Source organism: Acanthochromis polyacanthus, chromosome 10, assembly GCF_021347895.1.
Source record: "Acanthochromis polyacanthus isolate Apoly-LR-REF ecotype Palm Island chromosome 10, KAUST_Apoly_ChrSc, whole genome shotgun sequence".
NCBI classification, from domain to species: domain Eukaryota; kingdom Metazoa; phylum Chordata; class Actinopteri; family Pomacentridae; genus Acanthochromis; species Acanthochromis polyacanthus.
The window spans coordinates 8,289,971-8,311,641 of NC_067122.1; the positions used below are offsets into that span (position 1 = coordinate 8,289,971).

At 39.2% G+C, this 21,671-nt stretch overlaps 2 protein-coding genes across 7 annotated transcripts in view; both read right to left on the minus strand.

Annotated features, from left to right (window-relative positions):
• Positions 1-7,927, minus strand: part of tapt1a (transmembrane anterior posterior transformation 1a) — a 30,130-nt gene extending 22,203 nt beyond the window's left edge. The window contains exons 1-4 of one of the 2 annotated variants that reach the window (XM_022202152.2): positions 7,708-7,927; positions 5,010-5,140; positions 3,447-3,565; positions 1,385-1,417 (exon numbers count right to left, since the gene is read on the minus strand). In XM_022202152.2, coding sequence (XP_022057844.1) covers positions 1,385-1,417; positions 3,447-3,565; positions 5,010-5,140; positions 7,708-7,897 — 473 coding nt within the window. In that variant the 5' untranslated portion in view covers positions 7,898-7,927. The remainder of the gene's footprint in view (positions 1-1,384; positions 1,418-3,446; positions 3,566-5,009; positions 5,141-7,707) is intronic. The other variant, XM_022202153.2, reaches the window with a different exon arrangement.
• A 3,519-nt stretch (positions 7,928-11,446) lies between these two features.
• Positions 11,447-21,671, minus strand: part of ldb2a (LIM domain binding 2a) — a 102,119-nt gene continuing 91,894 nt past the window's right edge. The window contains exons 8-9 of one of the 5 annotated variants that reach the window (XM_022202157.2): positions 20,863-20,993; positions 11,447-13,387 (exon numbers count right to left, since the gene is read on the minus strand). In XM_022202157.2, the coding sequence (XP_022057849.1) occupies positions 13,157-13,387; positions 20,863-20,993 (362 nt within the window). In that variant the 3' untranslated portion in view covers positions 11,447-13,156. Of the gene's footprint in view, positions 13,388-20,856; positions 21,009-21,671 lie in introns of all 5 variants that reach the window. The other 4 variants (XM_022202156.2, XM_051954640.1, XM_051954638.1 and 1 more) reach the window with 4 other exon arrangements.

Sequence of the window (21,671 nt, forward strand, 5' to 3'; positions counted from 1 at the left end):
GAAGTCATTCATGTTAAAGACAAAAACTTCAGACATTTTGTGCATTCTCCATTTCTAAATGTTATTTTTTGCTTGGTAACGTATTTTTTTGGTTCAGTGCCCAATGTGCAATAATTTAAAACACATAAACAAATAAAAGGGTAATATATGATAACAAATGATAAAGTGGTGAGACAGAAAGACAGACCAAAAAATACAAGTACAAAATAAAACAGCTGCTGAAGGATAAACTGTAACTCAGTAAAATTGTATACAAAAGATACTACAGCGCCAACAGAATGACGGTCATTTATTACAGTTTTAATTTGTCAATTCTTTTTTCCAATTGTGTAAATAATTGTGTAAATTATAAAAGATAGAACACCAACAAAATGGCCATTAGAAGTTCATAAAGCTCTGGGTAGCATCTACAGATTGTAGTTTAGTTAAAACAGATTTTTTAAAAAAGACATTAAATAAAGAAAAGCAGCATATTGTCATATTTAAGAGGGTAGTACCACTAAAACAAAACGAAAAAAAAACAGTTTCTACTTGGTTAATTATTTCAAACATACTATGAAACTAACAGACTTTCTGTAAATCAAGTCGTCGAATAATGTATGAATTGTTTCAGTTCTAATAACTAAAATAGCATTTTTTGTAAAGATGTGTTGTTAAATAGTGGGTTTGGTATTCAGGTGGTTAAGGCACTAACATTGAGAAACCTCCTCACACAGCACCTTATTCTGAACATACAGCTCTATGAATGCAAAGCTGCTGCAGCCAGCTAGTAAGTACCCTCCACAAAGCAGTGCTCACTATCTCCATTCTACAAGCATTATCTCCAGAACACACATGAATATTATGTTTGAGTGCAGTCAGCTATGTTCTGCATTCTAAGTAGCCTTCACTGTGCATCATTTGCATTGTATCAGCGTCAAACACCAAATTTAAAATCCAGAAAAAGAAGCGAAAGCTTGATTGCGGATTTAAAGCCTTGTTAGAGAAGCCGACTTGTGAGTGGAAGATAACAAGTTTGCTTCTGTAGAGCAGTTGGGGATGTGTGATCAGGGAAGGTAAATATATTGAGATTTTTCCTTCCACAGCAACAACAACTGCTGAGAGCTGCCACTGAACGAGGCAAACTGAGCCCCAAACTGCTCCAAAGAGCTGTGCGGCTACATCACTGGCAAACAATCGGGTAATGAAAATGACCATGCACACTCGATCTTTCCAAAACATAAAGGAACCAACACGGTGGCTTTGCCTTGGAGACTGGAACATAATGTGCAGTACCAAGCTGTATATCGACAAACAAGATGGAGATGAAGGGAGACTGGTGAATGGGCGCAGTTGAGGACAGTGATAATGTTTGTGAAACCTCGATGGGCTTGTGGGAGCGTACCTGCTTCTTCTGCAGTAGGGGCATGTGCGTGCCCTGCAGGGGGAGAATCAGACAGAGGGGGAGGCGGGCGCTCATCAGGGGGTGAGGTTACATAATTCATGTGGCTGAATGTTTACCAAACTAGTTACTGCTATACCCTCCAATGAACTGCTCTTGACAATATAAAGTACTGTATATCACTGCATGTAAACTGACAGTTGGCTAAAAAATACAATAAATGTTGCAACCAAATACCTGCATTTTGTTTTCTGGTGTAGAAAAATATATTTCTGTCCAATTTAACAACTGTGGTAAGAATTTTGTCACCAGTAAAATAACCTTAACAGTCATACAAAAGGTGTGATACACGGGAATCTTTTACACACAATGTTGGGAAGACAGTTATAGCATCATGTAACAACGAGCATAGCACTGGTGTCACATCACTGGATATCAACTTTAAACTCACACTGGAATTGCAGAGACTTGTTTTTTTAAGGACTGTTTTCTGTTTAAAGAAGTACCATACTAGAGGAAATTAACTAAAAAAACAAAAACAAAATCACTGTCCGAACCTTTTCAGGTTCAGCTAAGTATTGCAAAAGAGAAACTTTAGAAGGTCGAATAAAAGAACTAATGCTCATCATTAAGCTTAGGCTCAGTTATACTAAAAATGTCTCTGAACAAATCATGCTTATGCACTAAACAGATAAAAACAGTCTGACCACAACTTCTAGATCACATTACATAAAATCCAGTTTTACGCGTGCATCGATAAAAACACCGAGTGTTTATCTTCCTTCATGGGATGCACACAGTATTGTGCAAAAGTTACCCTTCATATTGCAAGGAAGATATTTGATCGTTCCCCAAAACTTTGTGCAGCAGAACAACAAATACCCAAGGAGTGCTGCAGCTGACCACAGAGCACTGATCTCAACATCATGCACTCAGTTTCAGATAACTTAAAGAGACAGACGACGCTGAGACGGAGAAAAGAACTGTGGCAAATTGTCCAGAATTGGTCTAGACAATGTCCTACAGTTACCTGGTAACAATAAAAGCAAGCCTTATTTTTGAAAATGCCTAAAATCTTTCCATAGCACAACTTAGGTCCACTTGGAAATCACCACAAAAGACACACAGTTCAAAATCCCAGTGGAGTCATTCAACAAACTTGCTAGCAATTATAAGAACTGTTTGATTGCTGTGGAAAGTTTAATTTTGGACCTGGAATCTTTCATCAGCCGCTTGGCTTTTGTCATTTTTGGCCAGAGGAAACCTACCAGGCAAAAACATTCAGTATTAATCAAAATTTAGCATAGGTGTTGAATATATAGTAGGACTGTAAAATGAATTATTAATAATGACAGAGCTATGGCTTGCAGAACAAGACTACGGCTTGCAAAATTAATTTAACTATTTGTGTTATACACTGTCAGTCAAAAGTTTGGATACACCTTCTCATTCAGTGTTTTTTAAAAATGTATTTGTATTATTTTCTACATTGTAGATTAATACTGAACATTAACACTTTTTTGTTTATAACATAATTTCATATGTATTCTTTTATAGTTTTGATGTCTTCAGTATTATTCTACACTGAATAAAATAATTAAATACAAACCATTGAATGAGAAGGTGTGTCCAAACGTTTGACTGACAGTGAATATGAAACATACCTGATTTGCAGGTAAACTGTCTGATTTGTCACATGCATATGTTTCTACCACACTCAGACCTTCTAAGAGTCAGACCTTTTTGAAGAGTTGCAAACCTCCGAAACATAATCTCGGTATCTATCTTAGAAAAAAATACATTTTATAGACAATACCTTTCCTAAACAATCTGCTTTCTGTACCTTCTACTTCTGTCCTAGCATCCACTGGTAGCCAAGAGTAACACTTGTTTTTAGTCATTTCTGTAAATGAAGATTTTCCAAACAAAGATACCAAAAAAATTACAAAAGTGAACATGGAGTGATTGTATTTTACACCGTGGGTCGTTCTATTGGTATGCAAGTATAATTACATGGCCTTATTGTGCATGTTTATGGACAGGAGTGTGTGTGTTTAAGTCTGACCTGAAGCCACAGCATGGCAGTGTGAGGAGGCGGAGCAGGGCCAGCAGCACCCTGAGGGGCAGCAGGGTGAAGACGTACAGGAAGGCGTCCACACACAGGAAGAAGCCAAAGATCATCAGCTGGAAAAGTCAGACAGCAACACCACTGGGTGTCAGTGTGCATATATAGAATAAGCAAAACCTCAGTGGGGAAGGCTTCTTCATCTTGAACCAAAATAAGTACTCCTCGCCGTCAAACGCCAACAAAAACAAAATAACTTTTCTAAAAAGTTAGAGTATTAACGTAACGATTTCTAGCTGAAAAAGTGACTTCACATGTCATCTGTCTCCTATCCAGTGGAGGAAAATCCAAGTAAAAGCTAATAACCACCACATGTGACAGTAAAGAAAAAAGAAAGTCTAGGACTAAGTCTAATTATGCACTAGGCACATACCTTCACAGTTTCCCATATACGGAGAGCCATTGCCTTGACAATTTTTAGAAGAAATGTCTTTAATCCATCTGACATCTTCTTATTCCTACTTTTAACAGGAAAGAAATGACGGCACTAAGTATTGGTAGAATGTGGTGGGAGGGTTTGTCTCTCATTGGAGGAGGCTGTGTGACTTTTCTTGAGGCCTTGTCAGGTACCCTGAAGCACTTTAACATAGTGCAGTCACTGTGGCCTTTTATGTTTACACACATTCCTCTCTTGCCCCCACAGAAAAGCAGAGTCAGTAAGAGCTGTGTTAGTCAGGGCTCATTAGGACACACTGAGAGAGGAGCTACTGAAGTCTGAAAACGATAAATAATTACCTTCACACCAAATGCAAACAAAGAGGGTAGCCTCATTAGCCTAAATGAGTAATTTTAGCACATTATTGCAAATTACACTTGTATTTTGAGCAGGTTATATAAAAAAATTGTAGTTCATGTAATGATGAAATAAAGATCAATTAGAGATATTTTTTAAAAAAAAGATTCCTTGAAAAAGACAATGTAAAGCTGTTGCACTCAGGATGAACTCCAGAATTATGTGCCAACACTGCCACTTGGTGGCAGATGAGAGGAACAACAAAAACACTACAAAACACACCAGTCAGACACATAGGGTGTGATTAACATATGTTTGAATGATTATTGAATATTTTAATAATTTTACAGTTTAGTCTAAAATATAAAATTTGTTAGAGGACAAAGTCACAGAATCTAACATTATGTTCTAAAAATGCAAATCCAATTTGGCCACATGGTAAAAATAATTTATAAGGATTTTAAAAACAGTAAATGCTGTGTGTGATAACTTAAGAAAACAAGTTTTATTTCATTTGATAAATGACCAAAGCAACTGATTGCAAAGCATGAAGTTGATAAATATGGCAATGAAATATTCAGTTGAGGGTTAGTGCAGAACATGCAGGGTGTTTTGAGGTTTAGGACTGACTCAGTGTGAAGCAGTCACAGACTGACTGTCTGCAAAATGATAACATGCTTTCAGTGTGCTGCTAGGAATGACAACAGACAGATGGAGACAGCTGAAGAGAAAAGAGGGCAGCTGGGTTCAGCGCTGTTGCTCCACGCTACCTTCTCCAGCTCCTTGGGAATACGCATGCATGTGTAAACTCTCTCCCTGCGCTCGGTGTACTTTGCCTCATTGTGCTCCAGGAAGTAACCTCTGGTGAGCTCTGCAGAAATGAAGCGTGTCAACGACGGATCTGGAACAACGTGAGAGCAACAGTGTTACCACAAAGCCATTATCTGCAACAATTACAGCTGTCAAAACAATGAGACCTCCAACCTTTAGAGAGTCACACTGTAAAGTGAAAGAGGAGGAAACTTCTATGAATGATGAAAACTAGAAAATGAGGGTTTAATCATATTCTGAATTCTCTGTTTGATTTCATGCACACTGAACACATCTCTGAATGAACTTGCTAAGCCTAATCATAATGACACTCAGGCTGTAATTAATGAAGATTTTCATCATCTGCCAATCAGGTCATTATTTTCTAAATTAATGACATAAATCAGTCTATAAAATAATATGTTCATAACAATCCATGGTCTTGTCATCTAATGACATGTTTTATCCACCAAAACATTAAAAAGCAAAGATTTTCTGTTTAATATCGTGACATATTTTGAAGTTTGAATTAAATGTCAAAAAATTTTGGCATTTCAATTTTATGTCTTTAGATAAACAATTTAAAAATGAAGGTATTTGATTTGGACAGTCATATTTTTTGATATGAACTGTTTTAACAAAGTCATAAAAGACAGAAACTGGTTGTGTTGAACTGTTTTAGTCTGACTGTATTCCAAATGGTCCACATTGTCTTAAATTGTTTCCACTTGACTTCAAGCTGTGAGAATGTGTCAAACATGTCACGCTTCATAAACTGAGGACAAAGATGAGTTCACTGTGCATCTGTACATCTCTTGACCTACTGTAAATGTTGGCTCAACTGGCAACAGTTTTGCTGTTAAAATCACACAGAGAGAAGCACAACTGGGCTGAAGCAAAAACTAAAATAAAACATCCAAATAGACTGTAACTACAAAGACAGCTAGCGCTTACATTAAATAGGGACCAATGACTATTCACTCCAATTTTTTTTCCCCCTTCTTGTGCAGATGTTCATTTTATCTGAGCAACAGTGTCTTCACTGTTTGTACTTTATACTGTTCTGTATTTATTTAGCAGTGTCTGCCTGATATCAGATGTACTCTGTCCTTGTACTGGACCAGATAATGTCATAATATCCACAGTGCAGTTAGGATGTGTTACCATGTGTGGCATCTATTTGATAGTTGTTACCACATACAGTGCCTGTGTATTTAACTGGAGCTGAAGTTTCTATTTCGTCATTCAATAATCTGTTAATTAGGTATTTTGTTTATTAATAGTGTAAATAGCCTGTTATAGTAATCCAGGGCAGAATGTCTCATATTCAAATGTTTTTTATCTAATAATAAACAAAAACCATAAGATATTCCCTTTACTGATATATGTGACAAGGACATACTTCTCACATTGCATTTGACATATTCGTTTAAATAATGGCTGAAACAATCAATCCAGTTGTCATAGCTATCAACATTGATTGTCCTCTTTAGGGGCTGAACAGTTAATTGCAAGAGACACAACTTTTGTATAACACTCAAATGTGTCAGGACATACATTAATACCATTAGAAATTAACCACTGTGGTGCTACAGAAATGATCCAGTCTACAAATCATATTCTCCAGACATCGGAAAAAATGCTAGCTTCATGTAGAAAACAGTAATGTCAATTAAAATGAAGGATCAATTATCAGACTGAACTATAATGAGCATTTTTCTTTCTTTCTTTTTTAAATCACGTAGAAATTAAATAAAGTAATTGAGATAGGGCTACTCCCTCTCTGTAGTCAATCTCTGGTTTAGACTACTAACACTGAGAATAAATGCTGGCAAGTTCTCTTTTGATTAAACACATGTAATACCTAAAACAACAAAGGCTTTTCAGTAATGTTTTGATGATGAAGTTGGTGCTATTTTAAACTCCAACACCACTGATGTGATTTCTACTGCAATTATATATCTGATTCAAATCGTTATCGGTCTTCTTGATTGTTAATAACTGGTATGCCCTTATATTATAATCATTGCAACTTGATTTTCCTATTTCATAGCATGTAGTTCACCCAAGTCTGCTCATTTTTCCCTCTACATCTAGCTACAGCTAAAATATGTTATCCTGTCTAAACACAAGGAACGAAACTGTCAAAAATATTCGTAGCAGCAAAATACCTGAGCTTCAGTGGGTTATAGAATGAGACAGGTGACAGAATTTGGTGCAACACCTGGAAAGCATGATATATGGACACCCTGGGGTAATATCTACATGCTATACTGTAAACTCTAAGGAGAGACAAGGCTGTTTATGCTGCCCTGCAAGCTAACTGGCAACATTACTACAGCTGCTAAATACAGAGAGCTAGCTTCACAAAGCTAACTCTCCGTCAGTCGGTTAATAGTAAACGAGCAACAGTCGTTTCGTTGTTAGCTAATCAAACTAGCAGTGACTGTAAACAAGCTTTTCCAAACACACAGACGCCACTCATGGAGATTTTCCAACTAATTCAGCTTTAAACAGCACTGTAAAAGATACAACGTGTGTACGAGGTGACCGCGTTAACGAAGCTAATGCACGTAAACAGCCTGAACACTTGGTTAAACTGTCTAACAGTCATTAGCTGCAGGTTAACGTCAGTTAGGGGGGAGACTCGTCGGTTACCTGCTGAGAGCTCCGGCTGTTCCCTTCTGGCAGCGCTTATGTCGTAGAAGCCCAACGTTTCTGGCAGCTCCGCAGTAATGCCGATTTTACCCGACCGGTGCAAGTCCTCCCACGGTCTCTTCTGTCGCTTCTTTAGCTCAATTTCGGCTTCTTTCTCGTCTGACAACTCGGTCCCCAACACGTCCGCCATCTTTACTTTGGCCGCCGCGTCGCCCTCTTATACGTCATCACGGTGAATGCGAAAAAAACGGAAACGTCACAGTGTTGAACGTCGCCAGGTGGGCTAATAAAAGGTATATTTTAGTATTATTTATACATTTTACTCAGCAACGATATATTTACTCTCACACAGTTATTAAAAATGAAATCATTAAAATTTAATTTAAAGCCTCACTAACAGGTTTTAAACTGACTCAATTAGCTTCTCTATGAATCACTAAATGAAGAAATACTTAAGTTTTGTTCACAGAAAACACTATCAGACATGATTTCCTGTCTTCTTTTGGTCATTTATTGATTACAGTTAAGAAAAGGAGAAAATATTGTGAAATAAATATAGTGGAAGCTGTGCTTTATTAACTTTAATGTGATGTTTTCACTGCAAAACTGTTGTCAGCGCATAATAATTCTGATAATAAATAATAGTCATGCATATATACATACAAACACTACCAGTCAAAAGTTTGGACACACCTTCTCATTCATTGTTTTTTATATATTAGTATTGTTTTTTACATTTTAGATTAATACCGAAGATGAACACTTTTTGTTTAAAACATAATTCCATGTATTTTGTAGTTTTGATGTCTTCAGTATTATTCTACAATGTAGAAAATAATCAAATAACAACCATAGAAGGTGTGTTCAAACATTTGACTGGTAGTGTACATGCATACACACATGCATGAATAACCTGGAAATACCACTATAACAAAGTGTAATTCACTTTAGTAGTGTAAAAACCAATATACTGTTTATGAACATATATCCTTTACCTTACAAATTAACGATTTCAGTTTTCATCCCACAATTTATTTTACTAAAAACATATCGATTGTTCTTTGTTGCAAAAATGAATAAATAAATAAACAATAAAGACAAAATAGATGCTAACAATTGATACTGTGTGTGTAAAAATCCTAAAGGTTTTGCAGAGAAAGTAAAAGCAAATCTAGAAGAGTTGACTTGACCCATTTTATTTGATACTCTTTGCGTGATTTATATCTGTCAGACCTTTGGAACTGTGTGTTTATTGTACCTAACAAGGCGGTGACACGCCGATGGCACTTGTGTTGTGTTATGATAATAATAGACTAAAAGAGTGTTGTTGCAGCATCCAATACTATCCACATGGTGTCGCCAAAGTTCCACAGAATGCTCCTGGATGTAAAGTCTACCCAACAACAGCACTGAGGTGTCTCCGACTGAATTACAGTCAGGTCCACAGGAGTTTGGACAATGACACAGTTGGCATAATTCTTGCCTCTCTGCACCACTACAATAGATTTTAAATGAACCAATCAAGATATGATTGAAGTGTAGACTGTCAACTTTAATTAAAGGGGGTTAAAAAATGTATGAACCATTTAGGACTTAGCCATTTTCCCTCTGCTTTCACAGACTCAAAAGTAATTGGACAAACAACATACTTACAAATAAAAGGATTACTTTTCCCACTTGGATGCTAATCCTTTGCAGTCAGTGACTGCCTGAAGTCTGGAACTCATCGACATCAATGCACGCTGAGGTTCCTTTGAGATGCTTTGCCTGGTCCACTGCTTGTTTATGGGGTTTTCTGCCCTCAGTTTTGTCTTCAGTTAGTGAAGAGCAGTTCAGTCGGGTGGAGGTCAGACGACCAACTGACTTGGCCAGTCAGGAAGATTCCATTTCTTTGCCATGAGACGCACTTGGGTTGCTTTTCTGGTATATTTTTAGCTCTTTATTCACCTCTACTGTGAAGTGCTGTCCTATCAGTTTTGCAGCGTTTGACTGAATCTGAGCAGAAAGTATTATGCGACTCTGTGCTCTTCAGAATTCGTCCTGCTGCTTCAATCAGGAGTCACATCATCAATAAACACCAGTGACCCAGTTCCATTGGCAGCCATACATGTCCATACCATAACCCTGCCTCCTGCTATGTTTGACAGATGATGTACTTTGGATGATGAGCCTCCTTTCCTTCTCCATCATTCTGATGCAGGTTAATCTTGCTTTCTTCTTGTTCCAGCACCAGGCAGACTATTTTAGATGTGTTCTAGTGATGTCTAATCTGGCCGTTTTGCATCTTCAGGTAAACTTTTAGTACTACTACCTGCTCTGGAGTGTTCTTAGTTTTGGCTGGATGTTGCCTCAACACCTCTTTCGATCACAGATTGCTACCAAAATGAAAATTTAACACGACAACACCTCAATTACGAACATATTAATGAGGAAACAGAGTTCACCTGGTCATGAAACTGCTTATCAGTCAACTATCTCATTACTTTTGAACATGTGAAAGTGGCAGGGATTGTGTAAAAAAGCAGTATTTTTGAAGTCAACCTTGAATTAAAGCTGACGATCCACACTTTAGCAGCATCTTGACTGCTTAATTTCAAATCTATTATGAATAAAGTGTTAGGATTCAAATACGTTCCAGGTTAGATTCAGCTAAATAATTCAGGAAACCAATATTTTAATGTAGAATCTACACAGAGAACATGGATCGAGCCTGAATATGATAAAAATCTGTTAAATAAGAATAAAATCACACTCAATTAACTCATTCATGAACACCTTTGCTGTCACATCCAGGTATTATGCAGCTGCACCGTATTTGTACAGATAATTTATAGTAATAGCAGTAGATGCAGGTTAATGTTAGAGAAAAATCGACACAGATCACCTTTTACTGTGCAATATCAGCAAAAGATGATCAATATATTCCTTGAGACATTTTGTGCAAGGGAGCCAGTTTTTAAACTCCACGTAGCAACTTCTTACTTTTCCTAGAATTAATTTTAATTAGCTCATAGGTACATGGGAGAAAGTGCGCGGACCTTTACTTTGGGGTTTTAATCAAATGCGCACATGTGAGGCCTGTAAATTTAAATTGACCCTTCTGGTGATTTGTCTTTGAATATCGGGGCATGTCTACGATCACAAGTGAACCTTCATATTAAATTAAGCGGCTTGACATGCCTTCTGAGGGTTCCTCGGGTGTAAAAAAAAAAAACTCCACCTTATCTCAGCTTCTTCTGCAATAGATTTCTCACCACGTGCTCATTAAATGTCATCAGAAAACGGCAGCTGTAGAAGACAGTGTTTACGGTAGACGGCCGAGTCATTTCATGCTATTAGACCCTATTATGGACATGGGGAATGTGATGAAACATAACTTTCTCTGGCTAGTTGTCAACAAGAAATGAGGAAAATAGAGGAGAATGTAATGATTACAGCCCAGACATATAGCTTCCTGCCGCGTAAGAAAGATTATGTGAGTCACAAAATGTAGCTGAGACTTTAACTGCACCTACATCTTCCTGACATTTGCTCAACAAAACGCCCCCAAATTATTTTGTCTCGTCCGGCGTGGGTGAAAAGTTCTTATCGTCGTCTGAGATTGTGCATTATGATAGAGAGCCACTAAAGGGAGCTGAGGGAGAGATGTTTCTTTACTTTTTAACTGTTCAGAGTTAAGAGGTGTAAGTAAATGACAGCTACACGCACAAGCAATGCATGTAACCAAACCAAACGCAGCTCTTTGTAAGCACGGTTTTATTGGCACACATAATGGTAAAGCATACATACCAGACATCAGATATGACACTGAACACCTCTGCTATATAATGTACAAATGGTGTCTAATAATACTAGGCTCAAACATATTTAGAAATGTGTTAGCTTCCTTACAAATGCACAAATAAATACCCATAAGATCCAATTGTATAAAGACATCCTTCATTGTCTTCTTGCCCATTTTCAAACAAAATTCCAACAAAAGAGATCAGGGATATACTGCAGTATCAATTCAATTAAAGATTAAAGAACAATTGTGAACACAAACGCAGGGATCTCGAAGCATTTCTGTGGGGTGGATGGGATTTCTTTTTAAATGTAAAAATCAGTTTCTTCCTACAAATAAGACCATGTGACTGCGTTGGCTGTTTATTGCCTTTGTGGCTTTGGTTCTGCACTAGCTAGAGAGGACGGGGAACATTTAGAGTTTGGTTCTGACAGAGGCAAACCGGCGTCCATCCAAACCACCCTACAGAAATCTGAACCTCCTGTACAAAACAAAACAGCTGCCATATCCAAACTGCTTTCAGTGGCTGATTTACAGTGGACAAAATAGATTCCACCTCTATTTACAGAGCTACAAACCTTGTAACAGTGTTCCCAAACTGATGAACTCAAAAAGGAAAATCCGACTGATGTGTTTTAAAAAGCACATATATCAAACAAAATAAAAATTCTATAAAATCATGCAGGAAAAGGCTTTAGTATCAGTTTGGGAGTAGGTCGTTAAAGGGAAAAAATGTCAAATTTTTCAGGAAGAAGAAGAAAAAAAATCAACATTAATGCATCAACGCGTGTCGGCAAAGTTCACATACTGATCGGCAAAATTACAACGTGATTGCAAAGGATTCTGAGAGAAGCAAAATACCAATAGACTACGAACACAATCAAACTGGTTTGCATGAAATCACAATCTGTGACGACCGCAGTAATGTGGAAAAACAATCACGACTTTCCCTCGTTTGAAAGGAGTCCATAGCGGTAGAGAACTTTTATTTCCTCTTAATTGGAAATGGAAATAAACAGCAACAGCAGAAACAAACCAACAGCTGACTGAATTTCCAATAAAAATGCAATTGCCTCAAACAATGTTTCATTTGTCTCCAATGTGGTTAGATGCTTCCATTGGCTGTTAAAAAACACCTTCCCTTTTTCAGCTTGCAATTTTTTGAGACATTTTGCTTGTTGTTTTTACTCTTCTTCTTTCCTCCCCACTGTCTACTGTCAGCGTGATGACTTGTGACCTGCAGGTCAACCAATCACAGCTGTGGTATTCCACCAGACGAGAGGTTTGTATCAGAGGGTCCAAGGAGTAGAATTTGATCCGCGATTTTCCATTGCATTCTTGAGAGAAAAAAAATGCCCGCGCCTTGCTATTTTTACATTACAGCCGCATACGACTTGTATGCATTTCTTGTCTGTGGATATTGCTGTGCAATGCTGCCAGTTCTCAGTGTTCTCCTAGATGTTACAGTGATTCAGAGAAGAAGAAAATATCCATATTTTGGCTGGACATGCCGGTGGTGAGTTTGCAGACAGAGAGGGAGGGGGGGCTCTGATTCAGTACGATGTTATGAGGCGTAGAAGCACTGCCCTCTGGGAAAGGGGAGAGGTTAAAAAGTCCAGTCCACTTGGAGTCAAGGATCTGCTGTTTTCTTCTTCTTCTTTTGTTTTACTGTGAGGGTTGGGGCGCCGTGCTCTCGGGCTTGCTGTCCTGGGCGGCGGGGGGTTTGCTGCTCCAGGGGGCGTTGTTGCCCAGAGCCGGGGAGCTGTTAAAGTCGTCCTCGTCGTCCAAGCCGTTAGTGGCATCGTACTGAGTGTTCTCCAGACGAGTGATCAGACGCTCATCCTCGTCCCCGAACTCGCCGCCCATCAGGGTCGGCTCGCCCACGACCATCACGTCCTGAGAGACAGAAAGAAGGAGGCAGAAAACTTTTACACACTGAAAAGAACAAAAACATACAAATTTCTAGTAGCACATCTTTAAAAAGGTGATGTCATATTCAAACTATCCTCTCAGCTGTGTTACATGAAGTTTAAATGCTGGCATTAAGATACCATGGGAAAGAGAACGGTGCTGTTTTAAATCCTTACTTAACACGAGGGATGTCCACTATTGGCTCTTTTGCCAAAAACCGATATACCGATGTTGTCCAACTCTCAATTTCTGATTCCGATATCAACTGATACCGACATATGTGGGCTATTAAAATAATTTCAGGTAACATCACATATCATCTGTCATGGAATTAACACATCATGTCCAATTTTATTCTGATGTTTCTTTGGATGCATTCTCAAATGTAACAAGGCTTTCTAAATGTAAACATTGTCTGTGCAAAACAAGAAAACAACAGGTCACCCTTCCTCCTTCCTTCTATGAGTCCAGTAAATGCCGGTGAAATACAGGCACTATTTTATCGGTTTTGATGTTAGGCCAAAAAACTTGATTCACTGGGTTCTATCTATCTATCTATCTATCTATCTATCTATCTATCACATATTGTCCTCTGTGCTTTTTCATGCAAACTCCCCAATCTCCTAATTTTAACAGTTTACATTCTTTCAAGTGGGCTCTAACTAGTTCTGAAATCTGGTACACAAATATAATTAATTTTTACACAGGCAACCGTGAAATGTTTTCGGTTTTGTACAGGACCGGCCGTATTTAGCCTCAGGGTGATTCAAAATTAATATGCTAAAGTGAGTGAGAAATCACCAGAGAGGAAATTAATGCATATCTGTTTCATCTAATTCTCAGACCAGAGCACCATCTGAATATCAAGTGAACGCAGATCCGCCCAAAAGACCTTAAAATAACATTTGCATCGCTTCAAATAAATGATTATGTATGTTGTCCGTTTCCCTTAACAAGAATTTAATCAACCACCTTTTATAAAACCGAGGCGTAGAAACCACACAAGGTCATAAAGAAAAACATTTACAGAGATTTTTTAAGTCTTTAACATGTTTCCCATTTGAAGTAGGGCTACCGGGAGAGGTTATCCTCCTTCAATACTTGCACAGATATGACAGCATATATGTGTGTTTAGGGCTGGTGTATCCAGTGGACCCGTCCATACGGTCGACCCCTGTCCAAGCACCCTGAGCAAATGAAACCTTCCCATACAGAAAGCGGATTCCCCAGAGGACTATACCCGCCCCAATCAATACTCATCATGTAGGACATATTTCAAAGAGATGGCCCTCTCACAGTGGGTCATGGAAGGGAAGAAGAGAGATTTATCCATTATCCACTGATATCTGTGACTGGTGTGATGTCAAAGAAATCCTGATGGAAAGGGATGCCCCGTGTGTGAGCTCGTGTTTTTGTCATGTTGCTAAATTCCTATGCGCTCTGCTGACAAATAATCACCAGAGGGTAATTTCTGAATTCAAATACTGATCAATAAGTTCTGAATCGTGGCTGTATTTATTTGTGAGTCTTCGTATCTAAGGTTGGCTAAGCATCTCCCTGCTGGCGAGCCCCAACGCCTCCCATTGTAACCTGGGAAGAAGCTGTACAGTTAAATGGAGCGCATGCTTCACTGGCCATGTGTGTCAACGCCGCCTCGGCCCGGGAGATCTCGCTCTCCTCAGCCATCTCCTCTGCAACGCGCACACAAGCATGCACATACGCCGGCACACAAACCCAGATAAGCTTACTGTACAATCACACCTTAGCACGTAATCACACACCTGAACGCAAACACAGAGACAAAGGCACGTGAATGCAGATTAACCCTGCGTGTGCCACACACAACAAACACCACGCCACTGCAGCCGTAGTACACAAATTCACGCCGAGATAAACACACAGGCGCAGAACAAACACCCAACAAGCATTGATGTAAACATACAAACAAACTAGACAACTTCGCACACTCCAAACCCTCGCACCCAAAACACACACACACTTTGATGGAAAGCACCAATGAGGAGAGGCAGTTTATTTATCCAAGCCGTCCCCAAAGCCCCCCTAGCGACCACTTCTACACCCCACTATGCCTTAATCAGGCTAATTAATTTAGGTGAGCTTTTCAACTAAATGACAATATCCACACTGATTTGTCAATTTGCATAGCTAATTAAGTCATTAGCTAAAAACGTGCTGATTGCCAACAAGCCTTGCATTCACCATCTGTTCCTGTGAGGAGGCCTGTCAACCTACCTCTGGCCAATTTTAGGCACCCCCTCCCCGCCGCGAAAAATCCCACCGATGATAACAGCTGGTGGCTAGTCTGAGACTGGGGAGTGCTAATTGTGAGCTAATTAATACTGTCTACTTGTCTACTCATCTCGTTAAGAGTTAGCTTTCGCACTAGCTACGCGGAAAGGCTTTGAATGGGCCGGTTGCATCTACAGACGCCTCCCCGCTCCCTTCATTCACTGAGCAGTGTCATTAGCATTTTTTTTTTTTTACAGAGATTAGCAGTGAGGAGCGTGGAGGACATGTTTGCTCCTCCGGCCTCCAAAACAACAAGTGGGAATTTGGCGGAATTGGGGTGACAACAAGCGGACAGGAGGACATAATTATTCCTTAAAGCAGCAAAAGAAAAAAAAAAGCTGTGAAAATTAGCTGCAAACCGGCCCTCCATCCCTTCAGTCTTCAAATTTAGCTGACAGACGCCACAGTTTTAATATTGTCTTCTGTGTTGGCTTTTTTTGTCCTTCTCACAGTTACTACACAGAAAACTGTTTAAGGATGATTCTTATTGTCAACAAATCTCATGAAAAGACCAAAACCTACAATCTACTTCTCATTTCAAGCTCTTTCCTTCCAACTTAAAATATAAATACTTTAAAAAGGTCACAAATTCACAGTTTGCAAGTAATTACAGAAACAGAGGCAGTGTTGTTTATACCCAAAGTTACTCAAACAGAAGTAAATACTGTATTGGTTGGGGGTTATTTTTTATATTTTATGCTCCACTGCGTATTTACAACTGCGTTTATTGCTTCAATGCTTGTCAGAGGCTCTTTTTATTGTTGATTTTAGTATGTTATGTGATTTAACAGGGCTCGAAATACAGAATATAATAAACTTTGAGGTTGTTTACAGTCTTGTCATCAGATTGCTGGACTAGTATAACAATGTGGCCGATTACATATAGGTGAGAGAAGTATGAAACATATATAAGAATTATATTTGTGCCTATAAATAATGATATAAAACTGTTTAAGTTACTTAAAATAAATCGAGACCAGACTGCCTCATGAGCACGCATATTGTTTGTGTGCCGTTTGACTCCATGTTATTACCTCAGTGCAGAATGTCGTGAATGTAAAATTCTCATATTGTGTTTAGTGTCAGGTCCGCTGCTTGTGTACAGTTTATGGAAAGTCGGCTAAGAGTTCACTCGACAATATGTCTTGTGCTCGCTTCATATGTTACACTCTTGCAGGGAGAAATAACTGGGAATTGCTGCTAGAGGCCTGCTGGGTGAAATATATAAATATATAAATTTAAAAAAGCAACACATGTTCCACACTCGGACCACTAGAGGTCAGTGTTGCTCATTCTATGGACGCCCCTACCACCACCTTCCTCCCCCCGCACCTCCTCTCCTCCAGCCGCTGGTAACCCCCCCTTCCCCTTGCGAGGGTCCACTCCTTATTGTTATTGGGCTCACGTAGGCTTGTGTTCAGCCACAAACGAACAACTTCTCAGACAAAGACAGCAGGCGCGCAACATATGTAACCAGCGTGTTACCAGCCACGCTGCCAGTCTTTAAGAGGCGTGTGAATGCACGACATGAGTGGTACGGCTGCTGTGTGCACGCGTGTTAGTGTGTGGGTGGGTGGGTGGGAAGGTGGTGGTGAGGAGGGGTGTGGGGGGCAGTGATGGAGTAGAGAGTGTGCATGTGAAGGAGGAAGGGGCTGGGGGTGGAGGGTGTATACAGATATCTGTGATAATGAGAGCTGGCACAGAGCCACGCTGGCTTTCTAGAGAGAAAACAATTTGCGTGTACTGTGTGTGTGTGTATATGTGTGTGTGTGTGTGTGTGTGATGTGCATTATGTATGTGTGAGACGGAGGTAAAAGACGACAGCAACAAATCTGAAAAGATGACGAGACAGCAAACCACAGGACAGAATGTGTAGAGTCAGTACAGTATGTGCGTTCAGGTGACCCAGAGTGTGGTCCTTATTCAAGAGTAGAATTAGAAAAACAAGAAAACCAGCAGAACAACCCCGATGTGATGTGATATTAGAGAAACAAGGCAGGCAGGTTACCTAGTTGTAAGTTCTTCAAGCGAATGGGACCTAGAGTTTGTACAAGTTCTACAAAGCCTCTGTGTTCAACCCGGTAGCCTGGAAATTACTTATATATATGTGAAAAAGATACACTGACAATGCCTTTCACTGCTTTGATGATAATACCCAAACCTGAAATATCACACCCTCTAAAATAGTTTTTAAAAAAAACTTTTTGTGTAGCCACCAATACTTGGTTAACCTTCCTGTTGTCCTGCGGGTCAAAATTGAGCCGTTTTAAAGTTTGAAAATGAGAGGAAAAAATATATTTTCACAGTGAAACTTCTGATGTACACATTTTTAACATTTTTGGGAAATCTTTGAACATTTTTTGGTGCAAAAAAAGAAATGTTACAAATGTTTAAGAACATTCACAAAAAATCAACCAAAATCCAGCAAAATTATGTCTTAAAGAAAATATTAGAAGTTTTACTGATATACTGTAAATGTAATCACTTCAGATATTTTTAGGATTTTTTTGGAAGATTTTTCTCATTTTTTTGAAAATATTTTCTTGCCAAATTTGGGGGATTTTTTTTTTTTTAAATAAAACTTTTCAGGGAAACTTTTAAGGAATTATTGGAATTTTCTTCCTAAAGGTTTTGCAAATTTTCAGAAATTTGGGGAATTTTTTGTGTGTAATTTTTGGATTTTTTTCAGACAAGGAAGCAATATTTTTTGGTGCCTGTAAATGAGGACAACAGGAGGGTTAAAGTTAGAGAAAGACCATTATTTTAACCAATTATGAAAAAAAGTTCAAAAGTGATTTGAAGCTCCAAACACAGCATGTTTAATTTATTAGAATTTAACTGAACCCACAATCTTTTTCTACCAGGAACCAAAGTGCTTTTCAACCTGACAACAGGCGTTCTGCAGAGTCCTGCACTTCATCCACCCACCAGTCTGTGAGCAGTCCATACATGCAGCGCTTCCTACATCACAAAAGACATTTCCAGGGAGAATCACCAAGGATTATGTCTTCTTTTGAAATAAATTAGTAGTATATAAACATAATTTCCGGGAGCCCTGGATGCTATACTGCATCTACTGTATTGAAAGGCATTAGCACCCTTAAATTTCCCATTAAACAGAATTAGTTCCGCGTACAAGATAGAAACACATTAATGCCAACCAGCGACACTTTAACGTCGACAAATTCCTTTTTGCGTTTGGTACCAGCGCACTTCTAGCTGTGCCGGAATGATCTGTGTTCTAAAACTGTGGAGTGCTGCACTGGCGCGGCTACGCAACAGTAAATTGGATGCAGTAGTGTAACTATAATACAGTATGTGTATAATGAGCAGTGCATGGACAAAAAAAAAAAAGAAAAAGTAGAGCCTCTGCAGACAGCACAGACACAACGGCATCGAATTCTCAAGGGGGGTGCCTGGCATGTGGTGAAATACTCAGCTGTTTAAGAGGCTGTTTAACCTCTAACTGTGTCAAGTGGCCTTTTACGGAGACGTAGCCAAATCAGAGAGTTATACCCTGAAACATAATGATCAGAGTCACAGGGCCTGATATTTTTAAAACTTAATCTCAGCCATGTTGCTTTTCTCAGAAACAGAATTTGATTATTTGTTATTATTGTTATTATTAGTTATTCACAGCACTTAAACTGTGACGGAATTTCCAAATTTAAAGGTCATTAAGTGGCAATTTGGGACTTTTTCAACACAACACATTATGAGATTAATGCATAAAAATATTTCACTTGCAAGATTAAATATATTTCGGATACGTACACAAAGACAGGCAGGGATAACTGTATATTTCCACCAGCATAATGCAGTGTTAAACCAATTTACATGCTTTTTTAGGAGACGCTGACAGCCGAGTACAAAAATATTTACATGAGTTTTCAAAAATCCATCAGCCAATAAATAATTTTGACCAACCTGACCACAATGTAATCACACTAATATTGTTGGCTGTCATTCTTCTATTACAGATATCAGTTGACAGTCACACATGCAACATATGCACTGTAGGTTGCACTTTTGATGTTTTTTTCCCCCATTTTGTTAAGTTGAAGTTTAATATTTCTGGTGTTTTCACTGTATATCAATGTCATTTACAGCTGCTGCTCAAACTTTTAGTATTTCTGGTCCCGCTAGTGTGACATTTCAGTTTATTCTTCAGCTGCTTTTTTGCTTAAAATGGTGCAAAAGTGATGAAGTCAAGAGAAAAACAATGTACGTCGGCTGATGTAGTACGTTTTCATGCACGAAATGGATATCGATACACATCCCACATCAGATGGACTCATAATCCAGTTCAGGGATTCAAACAAGCAACCTCACAGTCATCGTCTTTAACCGACCAAATGGTTGGACCAGAAGCTCCTAAATGGACACACAAGGTCTGAAGTTTTAACTTGAGATATTCACAGCAGCACTCTGCCTTACATTTGAGTACAAGTGCAGTTTGCCACCACTCCTCTGAGCATGTTGTGAGTTCAGTGCCTTGCTCAAGGGCATTTGAAGAGTGGTGACTGAGAGGGCAGAGTGTCACTTTCCCCGCCCACATTTTCCCATTTGGTCATAAGATTCAAACCTTTCTTCTTTTCTTTTTTTTTTGTAACCTCAAGCCTACGGCCACTCGGTTGAGCAACAGGGTCGAATGTGTCTTTTTAAACATAAATATTCTGAGAAGTTTATTCCGAGAATCACTGGGTGGAAATTAAGGCCGCAGCTACAACAGTTCGTCATGTGATACAACCTGCAGCAAAGCAGCAGAGGAGCACTTTCGTTCACCTTCTTTACTTGTTATTTATAAATCGAGCTGTTCTTGTACTGTCTTCAGCTTTGATGATTTTAATGTCGTTTGTGTCACCCTTTATGATATTTGATGTATTTTCTCTTTGTCTTTCGGGGCGAGATGTTTTCATACAAGTCCCTCAGGGTTTCTTTGTCTCACTACACAGGTTTGAGTTTCTTTTCTACCCTCTCCTCCTGGAGGTTTTTTTCTTTCTCTCATTTGTGCAAATAAATTAAACCTAATAGCTGCAATACCATTAGGAATTTCCCATGTCTGCGTGTAACCCTGAAATCATGCATGTGTAGATATAGAAAACAATAAAAGAGGAGGCAAACCGAGTGGGGCTGATGCTTACAGGTACCTGACTGGAGAGGCTGAAGTTGGTGGCGGGGCTGCGCTTCTTGCTGGCGGTGGTGCCCACGCTGCTGTTGGCGCTGCTGGCTGAGTTCTTCCGTTTCCTCCTCTTCGTGGTTGTCTGTCGGGCGGGCTCAGCTTTGGCGCGACCAGCAAAGAGAAACAGAGGCAATGCCAAGAACATAATGCATACAGACGGAGACAAGGTGTAGGGGTGTGTGCAGTGTGAACGTGTGTGTGAGGTCATACAGTCGCTTGTTCTGACAGGCAAAATCACACGTAGAGACAGAAAGACATGCACACAAAATTGTTCAAAAGGCCTGTATACATGCATGCATGCAGTAAGAAGATACACGCACACACACACACACACACACACACACACACACACACACACACACACACACACACACACACACACACACACACACACACACACACACACACACACGCACAAAGACGAGTTACACAGATAAGAACTGCTATTCTACAATGATCCATGCTTTGTTTTCTTCAGAGGTGAAACCACACGAGCGTTAACATCTCCCAAGACATGCACTAGTAAGAAAGAACCCCTGTTTCATTTGCATAAATGCTCAACAATGGACCCCGATGCTCAACGTAATGTAAATCTGTTAATGATTTCGGCGCAGCAGCGATTGTGGTGTTCCTCAGTAGCATAAACCAGATTAAAACAGCTCTGCTGAGGCAGAAAGCACATCTGTGTTTGTCTTACTGAAGCTGCCTTTATACTGTATCCGCTCTAGCACATTTGCTTAATTCCTGTAGACTTGATTTGTTAACCATGGGTACATT